The sequence below is a fragment of the Acartia tonsa genome, chromosome 9 (genome assembly GCF_053477335.1).
Source record: "Acartia tonsa isolate MP-2025a chromosome 9, ASM5347733v1, whole genome shotgun sequence".
Taxonomy (NCBI): Eukaryota; Metazoa; Arthropoda; class Copepoda; order Calanoida; family Acartiidae; genus Acartia; species Acartia tonsa.
Genome location: NC_137268.1, coordinates 18914648 through 18935623, shown reverse-complemented (window position 1 = coordinate 18935623; position 20976 = coordinate 18914648). Strand labels below are relative to the sequence as shown.

Sequence of the window (20976 nt, the reverse complement as noted above, 5' to 3'; positions counted from 1 at the left end):
CTTTTGGGCTGGGTCACTAATTACCCCAACTAGAGGTATCTTTCAAAAAAAACGGCGGCGGGTCCGCCGCTCCCGCCGTACGCCGCCATTTTCCGCCGCCGCCAAAAAAAATTTTTTTATTGCATTTCTCGCCGAATTAGGCAATTTGGAATCATTTGAGACCATGTTATTTTTTTCAAAAATTTTTCCCCTTATAACCAACCCTGCGGGGGGACCGCCGCCATTTTTTATTCAAATATTTTTTTGCTGATCTACTTCAAAAGATTTTGTTTCAATATCTTTAAAAGCACAGGAGAAGCACTGAATTTAAGATATACCTTAATAAACGAGAATTTGAAAAAAATGACTAAGTCCCCCCGCAGGGTTGGTTATAAGGGGAAAAATTTTTGAAAAAAATAACATGGTCTCAAATGATTCCAAATTGCCTAATTCGGCGAGAAATGCAATAAAAAAATTTTTGGCGGCGGCGGCGGAAAATGGCGGTGGACGGCGGGAGCGGCGGTACCGCCGCCATTTTTTATTCAAATATTTTTTACTGATCTACCTCAAAAGATTTTGTTTCAATATCTTTAAAAGCACAGGAGAAGCACTGAATTTAAGATATACCTTAATAAACGAGAATTTGAAAAAAATGACTAAGTCCCCCCGCAGGGTTGGTTATAAGGGGAAAAATTTTTGAAAAAAATAACATGGTCTCAAATGATTCCAAATTGCCTAATTCGGCGAGAAATGCAATAAAAAAATTTTTTTTGGCGGCGGCGGAAAATGGCGGCGTACGGCGGGAGCGGCGGACCCGCCGCCGTTTTTTTTGAAAGATACCTCTAGTTGGGGTAATTAGTGACCCAGCCCAAAAGATTTCACCCAATTATCTCTAAAACTAAGGGAGTAGCACCCAAAATAAAATTGCTGGTATGTCGTGGCACGAGTCACCACATTTTCCCCCCCCCCCTTTTCTTTAAATTAGATAATACCATCTATAAAGAAGCTACTTTTGTTTAATAAGTTTTGTTCTAACTTTTAAAGTAAAAATTTTCAATTTTTACCCGTCCAGGATCTACCTGGATGCCTGCAGTACCTGAACCTGGAGCCCAATTTCAAAATTTTCTTTAAATTAGTTAATACCATCCATAAAGTATCAACTTTTGTTAAATAAGTTTTGTTCTAACTTTAATAGAAAAAAATGTCAGTTTTTACCTGTCCAGGATCCATCTGGAGGCCTGCAGTACCTTGACCTGGAGCCCGATTTCAAAATTTTCTTTAAATTAGTTCCTACCATCCATAAAGAAGCCACTTTTGTTAAATAAGTTTTGTTCTAACTTTTAAAGTAAAAAAATTCAATTTTTACCTGTCCAGGATCTACCTGGAGGCCTGCAGCACCTGAACCTGGAGCCCGATTTCAAATTTTTTTTAAAATTAGTCAATACCATCTATAAAGAAGCTACTTTTGTTAAATAAGTTTTGTTCTAACTTTTAAAGTAAAAATTTTCAAATTTTACCTGTCCAGGATCCACCTGGAGGCCTGCAGTACCTGAACCTGGAGCCCGATTTCAAAATTTTCTTCAAATTAGTTAATACCATCTATAAAGAAGCTACTTTTGTTAAATAAGTTTTGTTCTTACTTTTTAAGTAAAAAATTTCAATTTTTACCTGTCTAGGATCTACCTGGATGCCTGCAGTACCTGAACCTGGAGCCTAATTTCAAAATTTTCTTTAGATTAGTTAATTTTTTTTTTACTTGTCCAGAATCCACCTGGAGGCCTGGAGTACCGGAACCTGGAGGCCGAATCCAAAATTTTAATAAAAAAAGGAAAACTACATCCGAAAAGGAAACTTTTTTGTCAAATAACCTATCCTCTCACTCCAAAGACAAAGCCTATAATCACTGTTTACGCAAAAGTGTTAGAACTTCCCCCCCCCCCCCCTTGAATAGAAACTTTGAAGACAAATCTTGAATAGTTTGAATAATTCAACTTCTGGTACACCATTCTTGTCCAAACTGGTTCCCGTGAAATCTAAATGTAACTTACAAATATTATAATGATACAGAACAAAAAATGGATCATGGAAAGAAAACGAAGTTGCCGGTTTCATCGTATTTTTTCACAGCAGCTTTTGAAGGGTTATTTTAGGTTAGGTTAGGTTAATTAAATGTCAATGATTGCCCCGCAGGGTTAGAAAATATGCCCCGCAGGGCTAGAGCCCCCCCACAGGGGCTAGAAATAGGAGAAAGGCTACTGTGAAAAAAACGACGAAACCGGAAACTTCGTTTTTTTCATGATCCCAAAAATGATACATTTTACTTAATTTTTAAAGATAATACACTAATTATAACACCATGCTCGGAAATTCCGTACACCAAAATGAAAAATCCGTACAATCCGTACATTTTTTTAGCACTTTTTTAAAAATCCGTACATTTCCGTACATTTCCGTACATCCGTACATTGTGGCCACCCTGTATATAAAATAATTATATAACTAATAATAATTATAACTCCTAGGTGCTAAGTAATATAATCTAAAAAAGGTTTGTGTAACAAGTATCAAACTTAAAAATCTCAAGAAAAAAACTGCAGTTTTAAAACTTGTGTATTCTTCAGAGGATAGCTCAAAAACTAATCATAGTACAAAAACGTTATATACCAATATGAAAACTAGAGGTTATGAGCTTTCAAATGGTATGTGTAGCATTTTTCTACCACTTCTAGGTGCTAATCAATGACGTGTTTAAAATATGTGTATATTTTTTATACAGGCTTGCCAATGTGAATTTTAGGTTAAAAATAGCTAAAATCTTTTTCCCGGATTTTCTCCCAAGAAGGAACGCTTTTGATTTCGTTTTTTGCATTTTTCATTAGTCTATATATGTATATATCAGAATCTGTAATAATCTCGGATAGCCCATTTCAAAAAACTGCTTTTTCCTTCCGGCGACTAGTGTTATGGTGTTTTCAGTAGGGTTGGCAATCCGAATCCGTCCAATTTTTGGACAATTTTGGAATCCAGAATCTGAATCCGGAATCCGTTATTTTAATAGCGGATTCGGATTCTTAATTGTTAGGCTAAAATTAGAGTCTTTTGAGTTTTTTTGGTCCGAATTCCAAGTAATTTTGGCCGCTGTAGGTTCTAGAAATAGGAGAAAAGCTACTGTGAAAATATGAAAAAACACAGCTTTAAATTCTTACCAGTACCTGGTAAAATTTAATCCCTTAATTTATTTTAAAGAAGGCCTTTTCAAATATTGCTAGAATCCAGATTCCAAATAACCAGAATCCGTCAAAAACTAAGAATCCGGAATCCACAGTTTAATCAGTTTATTTTTGGGTGAATTTTTGTAAGAATCCGAATCCGGTCCAAAAATTGGACAGATTGCCAACCCTAGTTTCCAGGCCTTTTGTTCAAATTACATAATTTCAAAGCTTAATTTTCTTATTACAATGACAACGGGATTAATGTGTATTGTGTAAAACCAAATGCTCTGCAAGACGTCCAAAAAAATCTTTCCTGAAAACCCATTTTCTTAAATCTTAAGCAAAACTGATGTGCTATCTATAGCAAAATTACTATGAAATAAAAATAGGTGATTTAAAAACGATTTTAAAACAGAATAAGAAACTTTAAAAGTGGTGATAAAATAAACCTAAAACGCATACATTATCGATTAAAATTCTTTTATAACATTCCCTATATGATAAAAATAAGTCGTTGTGTCTTTAATTGTATTAAAAGATATTAAATAAGAATAAAGCAAGTAGAGTTGAAAATATAAAGCAGTAGCGCAAAGATAATCTAAAGTTGACCACGTATGTATGTTTGTATATTAACCTGGTCTTCTGTTTCTGTCAGGGAAGTTCGCTTTGCAGACAACTGACCCTAAAAAAAGAAAGAAAACTATTAACATTAGAAGTAAACGTATCAACAAAGAATTCACCAAGGAAAGCCAAAATGTCATGCCAAATTAATTTAATAAAGACAAACTTTTTATAAAACTTAACCGACAGTCATTCTAGATAATTATTTAATATCTAGGATAGAAAAGTTGCTACAAATCTTCAGCCTACATGAAATCCTCAAAAGAATGTTATTGGAAGCGAAGTATTTCTAAAATAAGGTCATGGGCGTCAATTCCTTCAGTACTTCAATGTCTTTATCAGCAAAGGTGAATAGCTTGTTTTTTTAAAGACAATTAACGTGATTGATATAATACATAAGTACAACCAAAAGAGTTCCTAAATAAAATCTATTAAAGTGTCTGACTTTCTTGTTTTCGCTTGCATGAATGTTGTCTTTTTTTGTTAATATTAAACATTCTATAAAGAATTGCTAATAATAATTTCTTCTGCACAAGTTTAGAACCGTTTCTCAGCCATATTGAAAACTCATGTGTCGTATTGTATTATAGACAATTTTCTACAAATAGTAAAATTAATAACCATAATATTAATTAAATATCAATTTCGTTAGCCCGAACCTTGAGCTTCTCGGGGCTAACAAACTTAATCTTATAACTTTTGGCAATCCACTGAAAGATGTCTATAATACGATGCGATAAATAACTATTATCATTCAATTTTAAACTGTAACAAAATTCGAACCTGCAGTTGTTCTCTAAGATCTGAAACCACCACCGGCATTTTTACAACATAAAACTTCTATCTGTAACATTTCAAATATTTTCATTCAAATAAAGAAATAATAAAATAGGGTTTTACATACATATATAGAGTAATATGAATAGAAAAATCCCTAGAAGACACTGGATATAAATCAAGTTCAAATTAGATTTTCAAAATTGTTAATTTTTTTCGTCGTGACATCGCCTCTTAAAGGGCGTTCGTCGTATTTTAACATTAGCTTTAAATAATATATATTTTTTATGTTAGGTTAGGTAATTGCCCCGCAGTGTTAAGGCTGCCCGCAGGGGCTATAAATAGAAGGAAAGCTACTGTGAAAATACGACGAAACGCCCCTTAAGAGGCGATATCACGAAAGGGACTATTCTCAAATTATTATATTATTTGAAGTAAAGAAATAACGTAAATTTTCATTCTTACTAAATATTAATCATTAAACACTTACAATTAATATATAAAAATAGTATAATAGAATTCTTATCCATAAATATACGTAAGTAAAAAAAAAGATGGTAGATAATTCGAATAATTATCAATAGTGATGTCATATTTTTTTCTTGTAAAAGGGTTAACTATCAGGGATCTAAAGGGATAAGACAATGGCCGATATATAGTTGTACATCCCCAATGATGATACACGCGATTACCCCTTCTGTAGATTACAATTAGTGGTTGAACCTTTTGGACACTCAACGTAATAAACCAATCAATCAGATTTCAATGAATGTCCCCAGGAAACCGAATAAAAAAACGTTATTATAAAACTTTGGGTACTAATGTAATAAACAGCCCAATGTCTCATCCCTCCCTGGTTATTAATAACCATCATAAAAAGTACATAAACTAATAAGTGATGTTTTGTGGTAAAAAAAATGTATTTTTAAGATAAATCCTTCTCATTAGCTTCTTTATATTTATTTTAAAAACTTAAATCTTAATAAATGATCTCATCGATAATTATAAAACAATAATATGGAAGTTCTAAATTAATATTAATTTTTTTAGGCACGTTTTTATGGCATTAAGTGTTTCTTTTCTTTATAACATTGTGATTTGTACATTTGGGGATATCCTAATACATTCAAATAGTATGTTAGTTAACCTAAAGTATAAACCCTAAAAATTACAGGAAAATGAATTAAAATGAACTAATAATAAATATATGATGCTTAATTATAAAAATATATGATGTATGCTTTCCATCGAGTACCTAATGACAAAATTTTTAAGCTCTTGGTAAAATTATGATATTCAAAAACACATTTTTACAATTAATGAACTTACTATGTAATTTATACATATTTTTTGATGAAGCTATTAGTATTGCTAATCTATCAAAACTTGTACTTAATTAAACCTAAAATTTAATTTTAGCTGGCAAATTATCACATTGTTATATCTAGTAGGGTAACGCGGGGTAAATGCGGTAGGGGGGTCTAATTCCGGTCACGCGACCAACTTTTTTAAAACCGTTTTTTAACGGTGTTCTAAACGTTTGCGAGAGATCTTCAGAAAAGCAAAGTTGTAGTTTATTGCCTATACTTTCATTTCTTACTTCAGCAAATTTTTGTCAGATCACTCCTTCTATGATTTTTTTGCCCTCAAAAAGTTGCAAAAAATTTGCAAAAAAAAAATTTCAAAATAGGCCATGTTCAATCTAAAATTGTGAAAAAATGGTAAGTCCTATTGACCCGCGGGTTTTTGTAAAATGAAAGATATGGCATTGATTTATCGTTTGCAATTGGAGGCGTTGTTCTAACTTGATTTTTTCATAATTTTTTTTTCGTCTCAAAAATATGGTCTATTCCGGTCACTTTTTTTACTTTTTTTTTATTACTGTATTTATAAATTTATAATACCCTAACTTTTTTTTCAGGTGATCTGGAAGCATGAACAACCTCAATGCATGACAAAGGCTTTAACCTTCCCTTGCCTGTTGTTAGATGTACATTATTAGTCATTTTACTGCTTGTATTATGTCATGTTTTGTTGCCTAAGCTTTTCAAATTGTAAAGACATTTAAAATTTTTCAGACACATTTTTATAGTAATGGGAAGAGTATATCACCCAAAGGAACGCCTTAAATATTTGCCTGAAGATGTATCAGCTGCGTTGGCTCATGTAAGAAGGGGTATGTCTAATAGAAAGACCACTAGAAGATTTTAAATTCCATATGAAACTCTTGCATCTTTTTCGTATAAGAGGGTGTTCGCGATTTTTGCGCGGTTTGGATTTTTTATGTCAAATCGGCTAGGATTAAGCTAGAAAGGTGTTTAAGGTGTCTATAGAAAGCTCTTTGCATGTCCTAACAAAAACTCCCCAGGATATGGGTTCTATCTCCAAGATTTAGAGTACATATTCAAAATTTTGCATTTTCAAAATTCCTGTTGCATAAAATGTGTTGAAATATTAGAGTTAGACCCCATATAATTTGGAGTTAATTGTCAGGCATGTAATTTTGCATCTTTAGACACCTTAACCACCCTTGTAGGTCAATCCTAGCCAATTTGAGACAAGAAAAATTGTATCAAAAACTGCTGTCAAAACTGGCAGGATTTTTAAAATTAAAATTTTTTTTGGAAAAAATCACTTTTTTCAAGAAATTCCAAGACCTGCGAATCAGAAATTGCCTCTAATTTATGTATAAAGCTTAAAAAAAACCTAATCATATAATAAAAAGTATGATTTTTTTTTAAAAGTTTGCATGAAAAAAATTGATGGTTTTTTTGCGATTTTACCGACTTTTTTAAAATGGGGAAAATGTTGTCAAAAAATTGTCTGATCTGCATGCGACTAGTACTGTTAGAAAGCTAATGACCTCAGCTTTCTACTCATAGTTTAAAATTTAAAAAAAAAATATTTTAAGGGGGTGTTCCACCCCCCCAAAGTCAACTGACCGAAATAGCCCCACCGGTGGGGCTATTCCGGTATAGGCCAACCGCCGCCCTTTAAACCGATTTTTGACCGACTTCTAGTTGCGAGATCTTAATGGGACCAAGACAGGCTTCTTCGTTATTGCCATATCGTTCATTTGCACTCTTAAAAACCGGAAAAAGTTTTTGGGAAGTATGTTTTTTTTTAAGTTGAAGAAAAAAATTGACCGGAATTACCCCGCGTTACCCTATGTTTTGCTACAAATTTGTTGTGATTTTGGTAGATTTTTTTTGAGTGTAGGACATAGGTATCTGACTATGTTAGGCGAGGTCCAAATCAAAGATTTTTGTCAAGAAATATGGTGCCCGTTACATATATGTAATGTATAATAAACTTTATCCAGGGAGAAAGGGAGAGAGAGAGAGAGAAAAGAAAGGGAGGAAAAATTTAAGAGAGAGAGGACAAAGGAAGTCAAAATAGTCTGCTAATCAAATGTTTCATTATCTATTATGAGAAACCTGAAATACTCCTTTTAAAAAGTATTTATGGCAACATCATAAAAATTCTATAAAAAAAATAACAGGCGTCATATCCCTTAATACCATAATCCCTGAATATTAGGTGGGTAAAATCTATAGAATTATAATCATTATAAGAGTATGTTTTATGTTAGCTATATGTAGCACTGCTACTCTAGAAATATTATTTGATTTGTTCATCAGTCCAGTTGCATTCTCTAAGAGAATTCATTTGATTATTCAACTTTTATTCTTCTGGAAAATTCTTGTTGCTGCGCCTCTTTCCATTCAGATTTCACAGCCTTAAAAATTAATTTATTTTTCTATCGTCTTTACTGCAGTAAATGTAAACATTCAGTCTAAAATATGTCTATTGTCCGATTTAAGAATTCAAAAATTGATTAGTATTCTTGTTGAATTTTAACAACTGACTAAATTTAAAAGTCTGTTTGCTTTTTCGTTTTTTTTAAAGCTAGCTTTTTACAGAAGTATATTAATCTGCACTCTGTGTATCTATCTATCATTCAATCCACGCAAACTTGATCCTTTTGTCTATCTATCTATCTATCTATGAAGCATTTCAATTTATCTGTCCATCTCTTAATAAATAACACTTATAATAATACTCCTTATAAACATATCTATTTGGGAGTTAAAAATAAACAAAGTCATAAAATCAAAAATATAAAAGACAAATACAATTAAACTTACTATAACAAACTTACATCCATTTATCTATCTATCAATACCTGGCGTTTAAGATTTCCATTCCAGACTAACTCCACAGGACCCAACACCTTTTGTCTAACCTAACATCTATCTATCTATAAATCTGTCAATATATCTATCTATCACTACCTGACGTTTAAGATTTCCATCCCAGAATAAATCCACAAGACCCCCACACTGTGCTATCTCTTTCTTAACCTATCATCTATCTATCTATAAATCTGTCCATGTATCTATCTATCCAATAATACCTGACGTTTAAGATTAGCATCCCAGACTAAATCGACAGGACCCAATCTATCACTAAATGGCGTTTAAGATTTCCATCCCAGACTAACTCCACAGGATTCAACACCTTTAATCTAACCTATCATCTATCTATCTATAAATCTGTCAATTCATCTATCAATCTATCCATTAATACCTGACGTTTAAGATTACCATCCCAGACTAAATCCACAAGAACCAACACCTTTAATCTAACATATCATCTATCTATCTATAAATCTGTCCATTCATCTATCAATCTATCCATTAATACCTGACGTTTAAGATTGCCATCCCAGACTAAATCGACAAGACCCCCACACTGTGCTATCTCTTTCTTAACTCTGTTGGCAAAGTCAATAGCATCCTCATCCTCTCGCCTATACAAAGTAAGCAGCTTATACCAACAACAAAACTAATTTTTAAAAAAATTTCACGATACCTATAAGTATTTTCAGATATTGGGGGCAACAATTGCCGACCTCTAAATATTCTTTTAGATTTATTTCGCTTGTTGGTTACACCTTATTCCTGCGCAAGGTAATATTCAAATATATAACCATTTCGGTGATTGATTGATTCACCATTGTTTCTTAGGGTTCATCATGGAGTAGGTTGAGACATTTTTGTATGGCAACATGGGAAAGTGAAAACTGCACGTTCAAGCACATTATAACTTGACCCACCCGTAAAATTTTTCTTTAAAAAACTAAAATTTTAAGAGGAGCGGCGAATTCGACCCTCTTCAATGAATTAACCCTTTAAGGCCTCTTGAGGCATAGCCGCTCATTAAATTATTTTATTTTACCTAATCATTGGAGGAAGATACCAAACATCAACAACAATGGCCCAACTAGTCATCATTTTAAATAAGTAGATCATCATACTATCCTGTTAATTAATATTACAGTTTCAAACTTTTTTGTCAATAATTTAAAAGATTTTTGATGAATTTTTTGAATATCAATTGTACAAGAGTATTAGTGGATCATAATATAGTGTATATATAATATCTAAAAGACAATAAGGTGTACTGTATATTAGGGTGGGTTCATATCGGAATTAGACTAAGCGGGGATATGCAACAGATAGAATTAACCTTAAAAACATTTCTGACCGAAAAAGAATTTTAAAAAATTGAGTTTTAGAACACGACCACTTAAAAATATAATTCATTACTTATAAGTATGCAAAGACGACATTCAAAATTTTTTTTGAATCAGAACTATGGCTTCATGGTGCTCCCTGGAAAGGCCTTGAGGAGCTGAATCAGGAACTTTTGTCCGTTTCAAAATATCTCGTTCCTAGCCTTAGAAATCACTAAAAATCCAAAAAAATTTAAGGTTTATTGAGAATTGTCCAATTTGTAGAGGTTTTTTAGATTTTCTCAGGCTAGGAACGAGATTTTTTGAAACGGACAAAAGTTCCTGACTCAGCTCCTTAAGGCATTTCCAGGGAGCACCATGAAGCCATAGTTCTGATTCAATAAATTTTTGACTCCCATTTACAAATAGCTATACAATTGAATGTCTGGTCGTCAGCGGTTTTAAGACTTAGGATAAATTTTAAATCATCCAGAGGTGTATTATATCTATATAAATTGAGTGCAGATCCCCGCTTTGGCCTCAGAAAAAAAATGTCCAAAATCGACCCACCCTACTGTATATTCTGCACAAAGTTCATTTTTTTAACTGCTGTAAAATATTTCATTACCCCCTCCCCCCCCTAGTTTTTTCCTCAGAAAAAGGGGAAAAAATATTTCCAGTACTCCTTATTTTATTCATGTCTTTACCCATTCCACATATTTTTCTAGTTATCCCCCCCCCCCCCCCCCAAGGATGGGGGGAAATGTTTTCAGAGCTCTTTATTTTTTTCCTTTTCACATATTTTTATCCCCCACCCCCCTCTCTTAGCAAGGTCAACAGTGCAGAAAATATACCCCTGCAACGTAATTAAAAAGCTTATAATTTATTACCTAAATAACGCGCATTTATTTGAAAAACTAATATTTATGGATTCATAATATGGTTTCAAACTGTAATATTCCTTAGAGCTATTCCAGAAAGCATCGCCAAACTTGGGATCATACTTGATAGCAACTGGGTACACAACTCCACCAACCTCAAAACTACCCTTCTTGAACTATATTCACAATATAATGTTGTACCCAAATAATAAACCCGTAAGAATTTTGTTCTTGGGAAAATGATAATTTATTTGCCATTAACGAATCCATGTTTTGCTAAATTGTGAAAAATGAAATATATTTGTCTGCCATTGACCCAGTATTCCTTCTATGAGGAAGGGAGGGGACATTGGACTGTTTATTTCACTAGTACCCAAAGTTTAAAAAAAAAAACGTTTTTTATTCCTTGAATTAACATCTTTGGGGACTTATAATAAATTTTGATTGGTTGGTTCATTAAGTTGAATGTCCAAATATTTCAACCACGTATTAAACTAAAGAAGGATTAATTTTGTGTATCATTCATCATTGGGGATTCACATCAATTTATCAATCATTGTCTTATCCCTTCAGATCCCTGCTTCGAATGAGTAGTACAACACTATTCCTGCATGACACTGGTATTATTGATACAAGTCCCCTCGGGGAAAATTAGAATGGGCAGAGTTTTCGGATCTTCAACGTGTTCTTTCAATCTTTGGGTCACCAACAAACGGTCTTTGGCCTCGGAACGCTCAAACCAAATTTGAGGAGAGGCCTAAAAAAAGTTTTTAGGATCATGGAAATAAAAGGAAGTATCGGGTCTCTACGTCTTTTCATAGTAGCTTTAGATATGTTATTTTAGGTTAAGTTAATGTTATTGATTGCCCGACAGGCTTAGGAAATTGGCCCCCAGAGTTAGAGCCCAACGCAAAGGCTAGAAATAGGAGAAAAGCCACTGATAACATAAAAAAAAACCGCTACTTCACTTTCTTTCCATGATCCAAATTTTGTTTTGATAGGTTGCTTAGAGTCTTTCTGTATGAACTCATTTCCCTTCAAGAAAAAATCTCAATTAACAAGCAGACGAACCCGCGACCGTGGCTCGACAGTATCTCACCCGCTCGTCGTCAGGGAGGTAATAGAATCGAATCTCATTTCCATACACAGTATTTTTGTATTGTACTGTCAAAATCTTATATTTCGCATGCCCCCTAAATATTTAGATTTCACTTGCAGTAAAAGTTTACCTTAGACAGTTGTCTCTCAAAGAAACCAATAAGGCCGCCATGACGTTGTCCTATCAGGGCATACGCGTTATCACAGGCGAGTATTAACACATCAATAACTAGTTAACATATTACACTCTATAATATTGTTCTGATAATTGTTTTACAAAATACTTGTCCCTTTAAGTATTTAAATTTAGATTTTTAAAACGAATAAAGTATAATAAGTAGGTAAATACCTTCAGAACGATTGGTCCAATTGTAATTTGCTGTACAGGTAAACTTGTAAAAAACATAAAAAATGCTTTAGTAGCCCTCTACAAGAGCATGTCTGTCTGTCTAAAGCATATGACCTGTGAAAAGGTCTGGGCCGATTAAATAAGGTAAGATTTTTTATAAAGGCCTTTTTTAAAAGGTTGAATTTTTTATACGATAAGGGTCAAGTTGAGCAATAAGATTCTAGTGGAAAGGTTGATGTCTAATTCTTTGACAAATTACAATGTCTGTCCAAAGCAAATCTACTTCAAAATTGCACTTCTACCATTATAAAGGAGTATAATGTGCCTGAAGTATGATTGGCAACACAAATCCCAGTCTTGGGCCGGTTTTCTGTGTTGTGGTAACGAATCACAGCAGATAATGCTCCACTTAGAACCTAAAAATATGAAATAATGTTGAACTTATGTGTAGAGGGTGGAATTTATCCTATTTAGAATAATAAATACCTCACATTTGTAGTTTAAAATAAATAAATACTTTTAAATGTCCTGTCTGATCTTTTTCTCCATTTCTAAACAAAGGGTTTAATCCTATGTTTAGATTTGGCAGAAAATAATCTTAACTTGACGGTCAAGGATAGAATTAAGAGTAGCTGTGTTTTGTGTGCAACAATTTCAATGTCTAACCTGAAAGCATGAGGTAAAAACATGGAAGTTAAGCCAGCGCTTGAACTCGCTGGCTTTCAGTTGACCAACAGTAGCTGTACCTAAAAATAGTAGGCCATTTAAAACTATCTTTGGGATTGGACTTTCAGCTTTAATAGAAAGGGCGATTGCAGACTAACAAACTAAAATTAACAGGATGTCGGTCAGTGTGCACAGAAGGATCTCTCTAACAGCTGAACCGATATGGTTCTCCTTTCCAGTGAAGCTTCTATAGGTCCAGGAAAGGTTAATAACTTTTTAAAAATAAGGGTACCACTACACTAGAAAAATCACCTCTAGAAAATTTATGTCCCTCACTAAACTTTTAATTAACTTTACTTTTAGAAACTTAAAGTAAAAGTTGGAAAATAATTTCCCCCCCCCCCCCCCTGAAAGTCCTCAATGGGCGTAGCCGCGGGTAATTACCTATGGCAAGATAGAAAAGTCCAACCATAAGAATAGCCAAACGTCCTGGGAAGAGTACACAGTACCTAAAAAATATTTTTTTGTTGTAAAACCTTAGGTGTAAAAAAGTAACAGGATGTCTCTCTTGCAGCCTGGGTAGCGCTGGACCTCTCTAGCCACAAGCGACTATACCGATTTTGTTCTCCTTTACAGACTTTGGTAGGTCTAGGAAAGGTTTTTAACGGTTTTGGGAAGCTCCAATTCCAATATTCCAAGAAAAATCGCCCCACAAAAAAATTACCACAATTTTTATTTTCTTGATATTAAAACATTAAAAAGCTTTCCTGAAAAGAAAAACCCAAATTTCAAGCTTTTAAAAAACAGGCTGCTTTTGTATTTTCATACTCATATTAAACACATTATTAACCACTCATATTATTAAACCAAATTAATTTTCCTCAAAAAATCAATAAAAATAAACGTATATTACAGTTCCTGAATGTAACATATTATATTACATGTAATTTTTCGACATAAATAGATTTAATTAAAATATTTAAGTGGCGTAAAAAGATTTCTTGACGTATTTTCTCTTATTTCTTCAAGCATGTACATTGTATAAATGGAGTTTTAGAATCAAATAGTCAAGAAAAACAAGGATGACAACATCCATGAGGTGTAATACCAAAATTATGTGATGGTGATAGATGGACGGATTAATAATAATTTAAGCAGATATTCGGTGACATAAAAATTATATTTCTTGATCACAAAAGCTTTGTTTTAAAAACATTGGTATTTTGTACGGGTTGGCAATCCGTATCCGAATCCGCGATCCGGAATCCGCCCAATTTTTAGCCAATTTTGGAATCCGAATCCGGAATCTGTTTTTAATAGCGGATTCGGATTCTTAATTGGTAGGCTAAAATTAGCGTCTTGAGTTTTTAATACTTGTCATTCTCATCATTATATATAATATCTTTTAAAATCTGGTTCGATTCTCGGAAGTGAATTATAGAGAACACAAAGAAAATTAATTTTTAGGACATTTGTAGCACTTAAATTTTTTAATTTTAAAAAAAGCCTTTTAAAATATTGCTAGAATCCGGAATCCGAATCCGGAATCCGTCAAAAATAAGAATCCGGAATCCGCGGGAATCCGCCTTTTTTTTGGACGGATTCTTGTAAGAATCCGAATCCGGTCCAAAAATTTGACGGATTGCTATCCCTAATTTTGTAGCATTACCGGTCAGACTGACAGACCAAATTATTTATAAAGAAGTAAAAGAAAAATATTCAACCTATTTATAAAGTTAAGTATTTTTTATTCTTTTGTCTTAAGTCTATTCTTAGATGTTATTGATAATTTTGTGTTTTAAGAAGAAGATAAGAAAAGAAAACTAAAATAAAAACATACTAAAAGATACTTTTCATAACAGAGTGACGTCAGGACAATGACTTGTCACTGTCAAATAACCATATTTTAGATGAGTAGGTAATATAATTGGAAAACTTGATTAGTTGAAGAAAGTGGCGTAAAGAGGGTTTTGCCAGGGGGGGGGGAGGGTGTAATTCATACAACAAGGGGTGTAATTCTATTCTCAGAAGGGTGAATACACCCCTAAGATGTCTAACCCCTGCCCTGCATAACCAACATACTAAAAAGACTTTATAACTTTGGAAACCACCTTGGCTGTTTTAGGGTGGTGTATTCACCCCCATTTGTTTTCCCCCTCCACTCCCCATATGCACGCCCCTGGTTTAAAACCAATACCTCAGGTAGTTTTTATACCTTTCCCTAATTCCTGCTGGGGGCCCTTTTCAAAGAGGAGAGGGTTTCGGTACTCAACAATCAATTTTAAGGAAACTTCTTACCTGAAAAAGAATCCAAAGAACCAGAAGAAAGAAAGTTTCCAGTTGATGAATTCAAACTTTTGATTTGTTCTTGTTAATAAGTTCCAGTTCTTTAACTCTTCTGCTACAAATCTAAAATGGAGAATATTTCATTTTTTGGTTGAAAATAGAAATATCATATCGTATTATAGACAGTCAAAAAAAATTAAATGCTCCTATAATTTCTAGTTCCCTTAAAGTATACCTACTGGCGACCGAGCCCTTGGCATGTAAGGCTCTGTAATCTAAGGGATAGGAAAAGGATTAAAATATCCTAAAACCATTCCAAGACTTAAGCCTAAAAACTAATTGCCTAAATCCTCCCAAAGACATATTCCTAAGAACATAAAACCATACCAGTACGGTGTACCTAAGCAAAGCTTTCCTAAAATGGAAAACTCAATCGGTAGGTACAGTAAGAATTTTGCTATTTTACCAATTTACCCCATTGAAGACAAAGCCCTAGATGCACTACAAACTTTTTTTTTATAAATATAAGGTTTACAATGTTTATTCTTATGATTAAAACATGAAAGAATCTATAATTTCAGAGAAAAACGAATCAACGAAAGGCAGGGAAGCCAGAAAGTTTATATCCTTCTAATATATCCCTGCAAAAAGAATCTCCTATTAACGAACCTAATTGTATAGTTGGTCCACAACTTTTCTGTCTTTGTACGATTGCTAAAACTATCAAGATATTTCATTTCTAATTTTACGTTATTTTTGTAATAAACTTTTTGATCAAGAATGCAGAAAAAGGGGCGTCGTAGCTCAGTGGTAGCGCACTGAGTCACGGTGGTGAGAGTTCGAGTTCAAGTCCCCTCCATATGGCAACTCCACCCCTTATTTTCAGCTTATTTAAAAAATGAGGGAAGGTGGGAGTGCTTGCTAGGCACTTTGAGGGAAAGTACTAAAAATCTTTAATTTTGACTGAATGTTTCCAAACTTAGATATTAATTTGTTACCTCTGAGTGACTTCATCCTCAATGATGGCAGCTACACCAGTCTTAACATAATCCAGCACATCATCCAGTTCAAATTCTCTCTGGAGTGTGTTGGCTGACACACTCTCCCCCAATAATAACCGTTCGGACACAGATGTTCTCTCTGCGGCTATTTCCTCTGAAGTTTGATACATATTTAATTTGATTCGCAGCTATGCCATTTACTGCATTCAAAGAAGAAAAATATTTTTTATAAATATAACCTTAAAACTATACTGTCTGTCGCTACTACAATTTCATTCTGCTGTTAGACAAAGATGAGCAGTGTATTTTTTAAGATTCTCTGAAACTATTTCTACGTATTTTGATTACTTAAATGTCCGTCCGGTTGTTCTGTTTATCTTTATGTTTTGATGAATTGTTTCATATTTCTTTAATTCACTCGGTAGGTAATTTTGTATGTTTTCATAAACTCTGTTATTCGAAATGTTCGTATGTCAGTAAAAAATAATCTAAGCTGCTATTTAAGGTAGATTGCTATTTTTTGCGTGTGAAATTATTTGTACTGATGTGTTTGTGTAAGCATCAAAATATCATACATAGATTACTTGGTTCGTTGGTCTGTCACGTCATAATACAAAAGTCAAATATTTTATTTATACTAAAAAGTTTCGTGATTTTTTACTATCATATTGTATATTTTATAATACTAAATAATATCTGCTCTATAACTTACTTCATCCGTTAGTTTATACTCATTTAAAGAAAACTCTACCTACTTATGAATGTTGTCATCTCTGTTTTCATTTTTTAAACCGCTATTTACCTGCTTCATTTTCTTGTATCACAGAATTTTGTTTAGAAACTGGTTTGCTGGCGGGTGTCAAAATTAAATTGTCTTTTCTGGAGATCACGTTGTGGCGCGATTTTAACCGGTCCAGGAGCATACCGGCATGCGGCACAAACTCGTTGTCGCCAATATCTCCACTGGCGCCTCCCAACGGGTCGACTTTGCCGTTAATCGCCGCGCTTTCCGAAGAATCAACATCCTCCTCAGTTGATTGGTCGTCGCCCAGATAAAATCTGCCAGATACCCGCTTTTCCTATAATAAGGAATAGTTATTTATTGCACGGATATTTTAATGAAATATTATGTTACACAATCATATTTTGTTAGCCCCGAGGGGCCAAAAGCCCGAGCTAACAGGTATTAATTTCATGATTGTTCGTGGAATACTGTCTGTTATACTATGATTTACATGATTTCTAATCCAGCGGATATTAATCGGTTTCAAAGCCATACTAGAAAATTATGAACTGACATGAAAAGGTGTGTTGAGTAAAATCTCAATAACGACCAGAGTTGATTGAACTATCCAAGGGCTAAATTGTCAACTTAATAATTGTTAAAATGTTAACTTTGCCCTTATTATAAAATAATTTAGGTGTCATTTTATAAATAAATTCATTATCATGAAAGATAAAAATGATAACCTGTGCTTTTTGGGAAGCTTTTCGTGCATATTCAAATATGCTAACCAGAACCTTGACATAAAGTTTTCTAATGCCCAAACTTTTACCAAAGGCTGCCAAGCCAAAGGTTAGAATAGCGAGAAATAGAACAGGCGTAACCAGCACCTAGTACAGCTTATTTATGAAGAGCTACAAATAATCAGTTTTATTTATTGATGACAATATTCTATGCTTATTTTTTAAATCTAGGTATTGCAAATAAATCACTGAATTCAACGGCAGTGCAATAACATTTTACATTCAGGTTACAGCTATATATCATCTTTTATAAATCCGTTAGGTAGAAAAAGTCCTTTACTCTTAAAAAATAACTGACATTGAAAATACCGTAATTTAAGAGTAGCTACTATTTTATCCGATCATGTACTTAAATTATTGCAATTTTTATTTATGATTTATAGGGGCCATAAAAGTTATTTAAAATAACAGAGATAAAAATTAAGTAGGTAACTAATGACATTAAATGCTGGAGGATTTTTCCTCCAATGAAATATGATTATGCCTCCAAAATTTATGTTAAGAATAAACGAAAATAAAGAGAAAATCTACAAACAAATAAAGTGGATGATTAATTCATAATTCAGTAAAAAAAATTAAGAATATGAATTACCATGTACCAAGTGAATTTTTTACAATATCTTTCTGAACTTCAAACGATCAATATACCACATTAATTGTAAAGCTCTCACAAATAATTTCCTGGACAAGAATGAATATGACGCTCTCAATGAACATGATTGTACTTGTTTGTTCTGTCTCAAGATGGTAATACAACCCAAAGGAAGGTTCTTATTTTCTTCTAGACATCAACAAATCGCCTAAATAGAATAATAATGAAAGTTTCAAAAAATTTTGATACCTTTTAAGGTAGTACCAATAAGTACAAGGCAGAAACAAGAAAGACAACTTTTATGAAAGTGATGCTTAGTAGAAATGGTAGGACAAATAAACATTTAAAGTGTCAAAACTTGAAAACATAATATAACTGACTGCGTAAATACAGGATACTCTTTAAGGACAACCTTTCATTATTTGCTAGTAACATTGTAATTTGTAAGGAATCAGCATTCCAAAAATCAGATGACAAGGGTGAAATATTAACATTGAAATTCGGTAGGACAATTCTAACATGCCTTAATTAGCGTTACTTAATAACCCATCGAGCTTTCAAACAGCATACGTATATAGGCTAACTAATGTACATTAAGAATTCCAACCAAATATTATTGTTTATCCAAAAAAAATATGAAATGTGTTTTTTTATTATTATGTTATTTTTGAAAAACAGTTCACGTGTGTTGTCTAGATAAAAATTTTGATAACGTGTAAGTTATATTTAAATTAAATAATCTAAATAAGTTAAATAATATAATGATATTAATAAGATTACTCTTTAAGCCAGTTTACGCCATTTTAGTTAAATAAAAGATACTGTCCCTCCATAAAGGAATCCTGTGCAAGAATTACACCGATCTAACTACTGAAAAACTGCCACTGTAGACCATCATATACCTCAAAACCTCCAGCTTCAATGACAAAAAGTTGTACGCATTTCAAAATGACTTTTTGGTATATCATATGACAGTTTTCCAGTCTTTCAGCAGTTAGATCGATGTATTTCTTGCAGGCTTCCTCTAAAGACGGAAACCCCTATCCAACTCCGTACTAATGAAATTAAATATATTAATGACAATAGGGTTATAATCAATAATTTTTAAGTGAGACATATACAGACAGATCGACATTCTATTACTGTTTCATACGGAAGAAACCACTGGATCAATACATAACATTTTTATAAGAGATGGGCTGTAAAAGACCATCTGTTTAATCAGTGTGACAGTCCCTTTCTTAGAAAAGAGTAATTCTACCTATTGTAAATCTAAATACCAAGGTTATAAAAGTGGTGTAATAAGTTCGATTATATAGTATTATTCCATGTTAAATGTTGAATCTTTTATATATTAGTTACAATTAATCATATCGTAAGATATATCTAAATATTTACGTTTAACAAATATACCCATTTGAGACAGTAGCGAAACTAGAATTAAACACACAAAAAACTACAAAAACTTGTAATTTTGTTGAAAAAAATTGCGGTTTTTTTATGAAATTCTTACCGTACTCTTTTTTACTACTTTGGTGATGTTAATAACTCTCTTCTAGTAAAATGTCGGTTATCAACTATAAAAGTTCTTATCAAAAAACTCATCTCCCCTCCAATATTTCACTTAAAGATCAAAGGTTAATTTTTGATAAAAGACATTTTAAGCAAATTCATCTTTTTGATTTCAATAATAATTTATAAATGTTGTTTCTATACACAAACGTATAAAATACAAATGGACAAATTCTCTGCTGGACAAAAATCCCCTTCACATTTAAATTTATGACAAAAAAGGTTCATTCTACATTATTTAATTTATATTGTTTAATTATCATAAAATATAGCATAAAAAGTAATTGTTTTATTAATTTAGATATCTCATAATTATAGGTCCTAGGACACTTAAATAGGCCCTCGAAAGCTAAAGTTAATTTTACTGCTTACCCAAAAAGAGTTATACAGATACCAATATTGAAATCGTTCTTCATATATCAACGCTAGGCATTGGCATATTTACTGATATTTCATACTATTAAATTCTTGGGATTAAAAAAATTATCTTTAATTTATCGACTTTGATTAGAGTTAAAAAACGCAAAATAGAATTTTTGATAGAAGGGAAAAATATTGTAGAGAAAATATGGATTTAGATCTCGGCAAAAATGGCGACGGCCGTGCAAACAACACGACAAGTGGCCAAATAAAATTACTTTTTTTTATAATTTTAGGTAAAAAATAGTTTATAATCTGTAATATAAAGTTTATAAATTAAATTTATCATTACTTATAATATTTTATACCAAATTTCAATTTAGTTGGATAAAAAATATTTTATCTTTTTTTTTTGAAAAAGGTTTGGTCACAATAATATAGTTTCAAAGAACTTTTTGATATAGATCAACAAAAATGAAATATTTAATATATAATTTTACTTTAAGGTTTTTTTTAATTTTAAGTAAATTTCAAGCT

At 32.6% G+C, this 20976-nt stretch overlaps 2 protein-coding genes across 9 annotated transcripts in view; one reads left to right on the top strand and one right to left on the bottom strand.

Annotated features, from left to right (window-relative positions):
- Positions 1-20243, bottom strand: part of LOC145328398 (uncharacterized) — a 58172-nt gene extending 37929 nt beyond the window's left edge. For 4 of the 8 annotated variants that reach the window (XR_013882437.1, XR_013882435.1, XR_013882438.1 and 1 more), the window contains exons 1-4: positions 8776-8808; positions 8111-8328; positions 4596-4822; positions 3826-3873 (exon numbers count right to left, since the gene is read on the bottom strand). Coding sequence is in view for 1 of the 8 variants with exons in the window: in XM_080172036.1 (XP_080028162.1) it covers positions 3826-3873; positions 4596-4634 (87 nt within the window). In the remaining 7 variants the exon portion in view is untranslated. Of the gene's footprint in view, positions 1-3825; positions 3874-4595; positions 4855-8110; positions 8329-8775; positions 8809-8884; positions 8954-9179; positions 9212-9296; positions 9403-9830; positions 9916-11070; positions 11167-11597; positions 11746-12217; positions 12316-12760; positions 12852-13101; positions 13182-13545; positions 13611-15399; positions 15511-16385; positions 16543-17190; positions 17468-17858; positions 18005-18598; positions 18716-20020 lie in introns of those variants that run through there. The other 4 variants (XR_013882434.1, XR_013882433.1, XR_013882432.1 and 1 more) reach the window with 4 other exon arrangements.
- The window catches only part of LOC145328400 (uncharacterized), a 195123-nt gene that overhangs the window by 158598 nt on the left and 15549 nt on the right, over positions 1-20976 (top strand). The gene's annotated exons all lie outside the window — the stretch shown is intronic.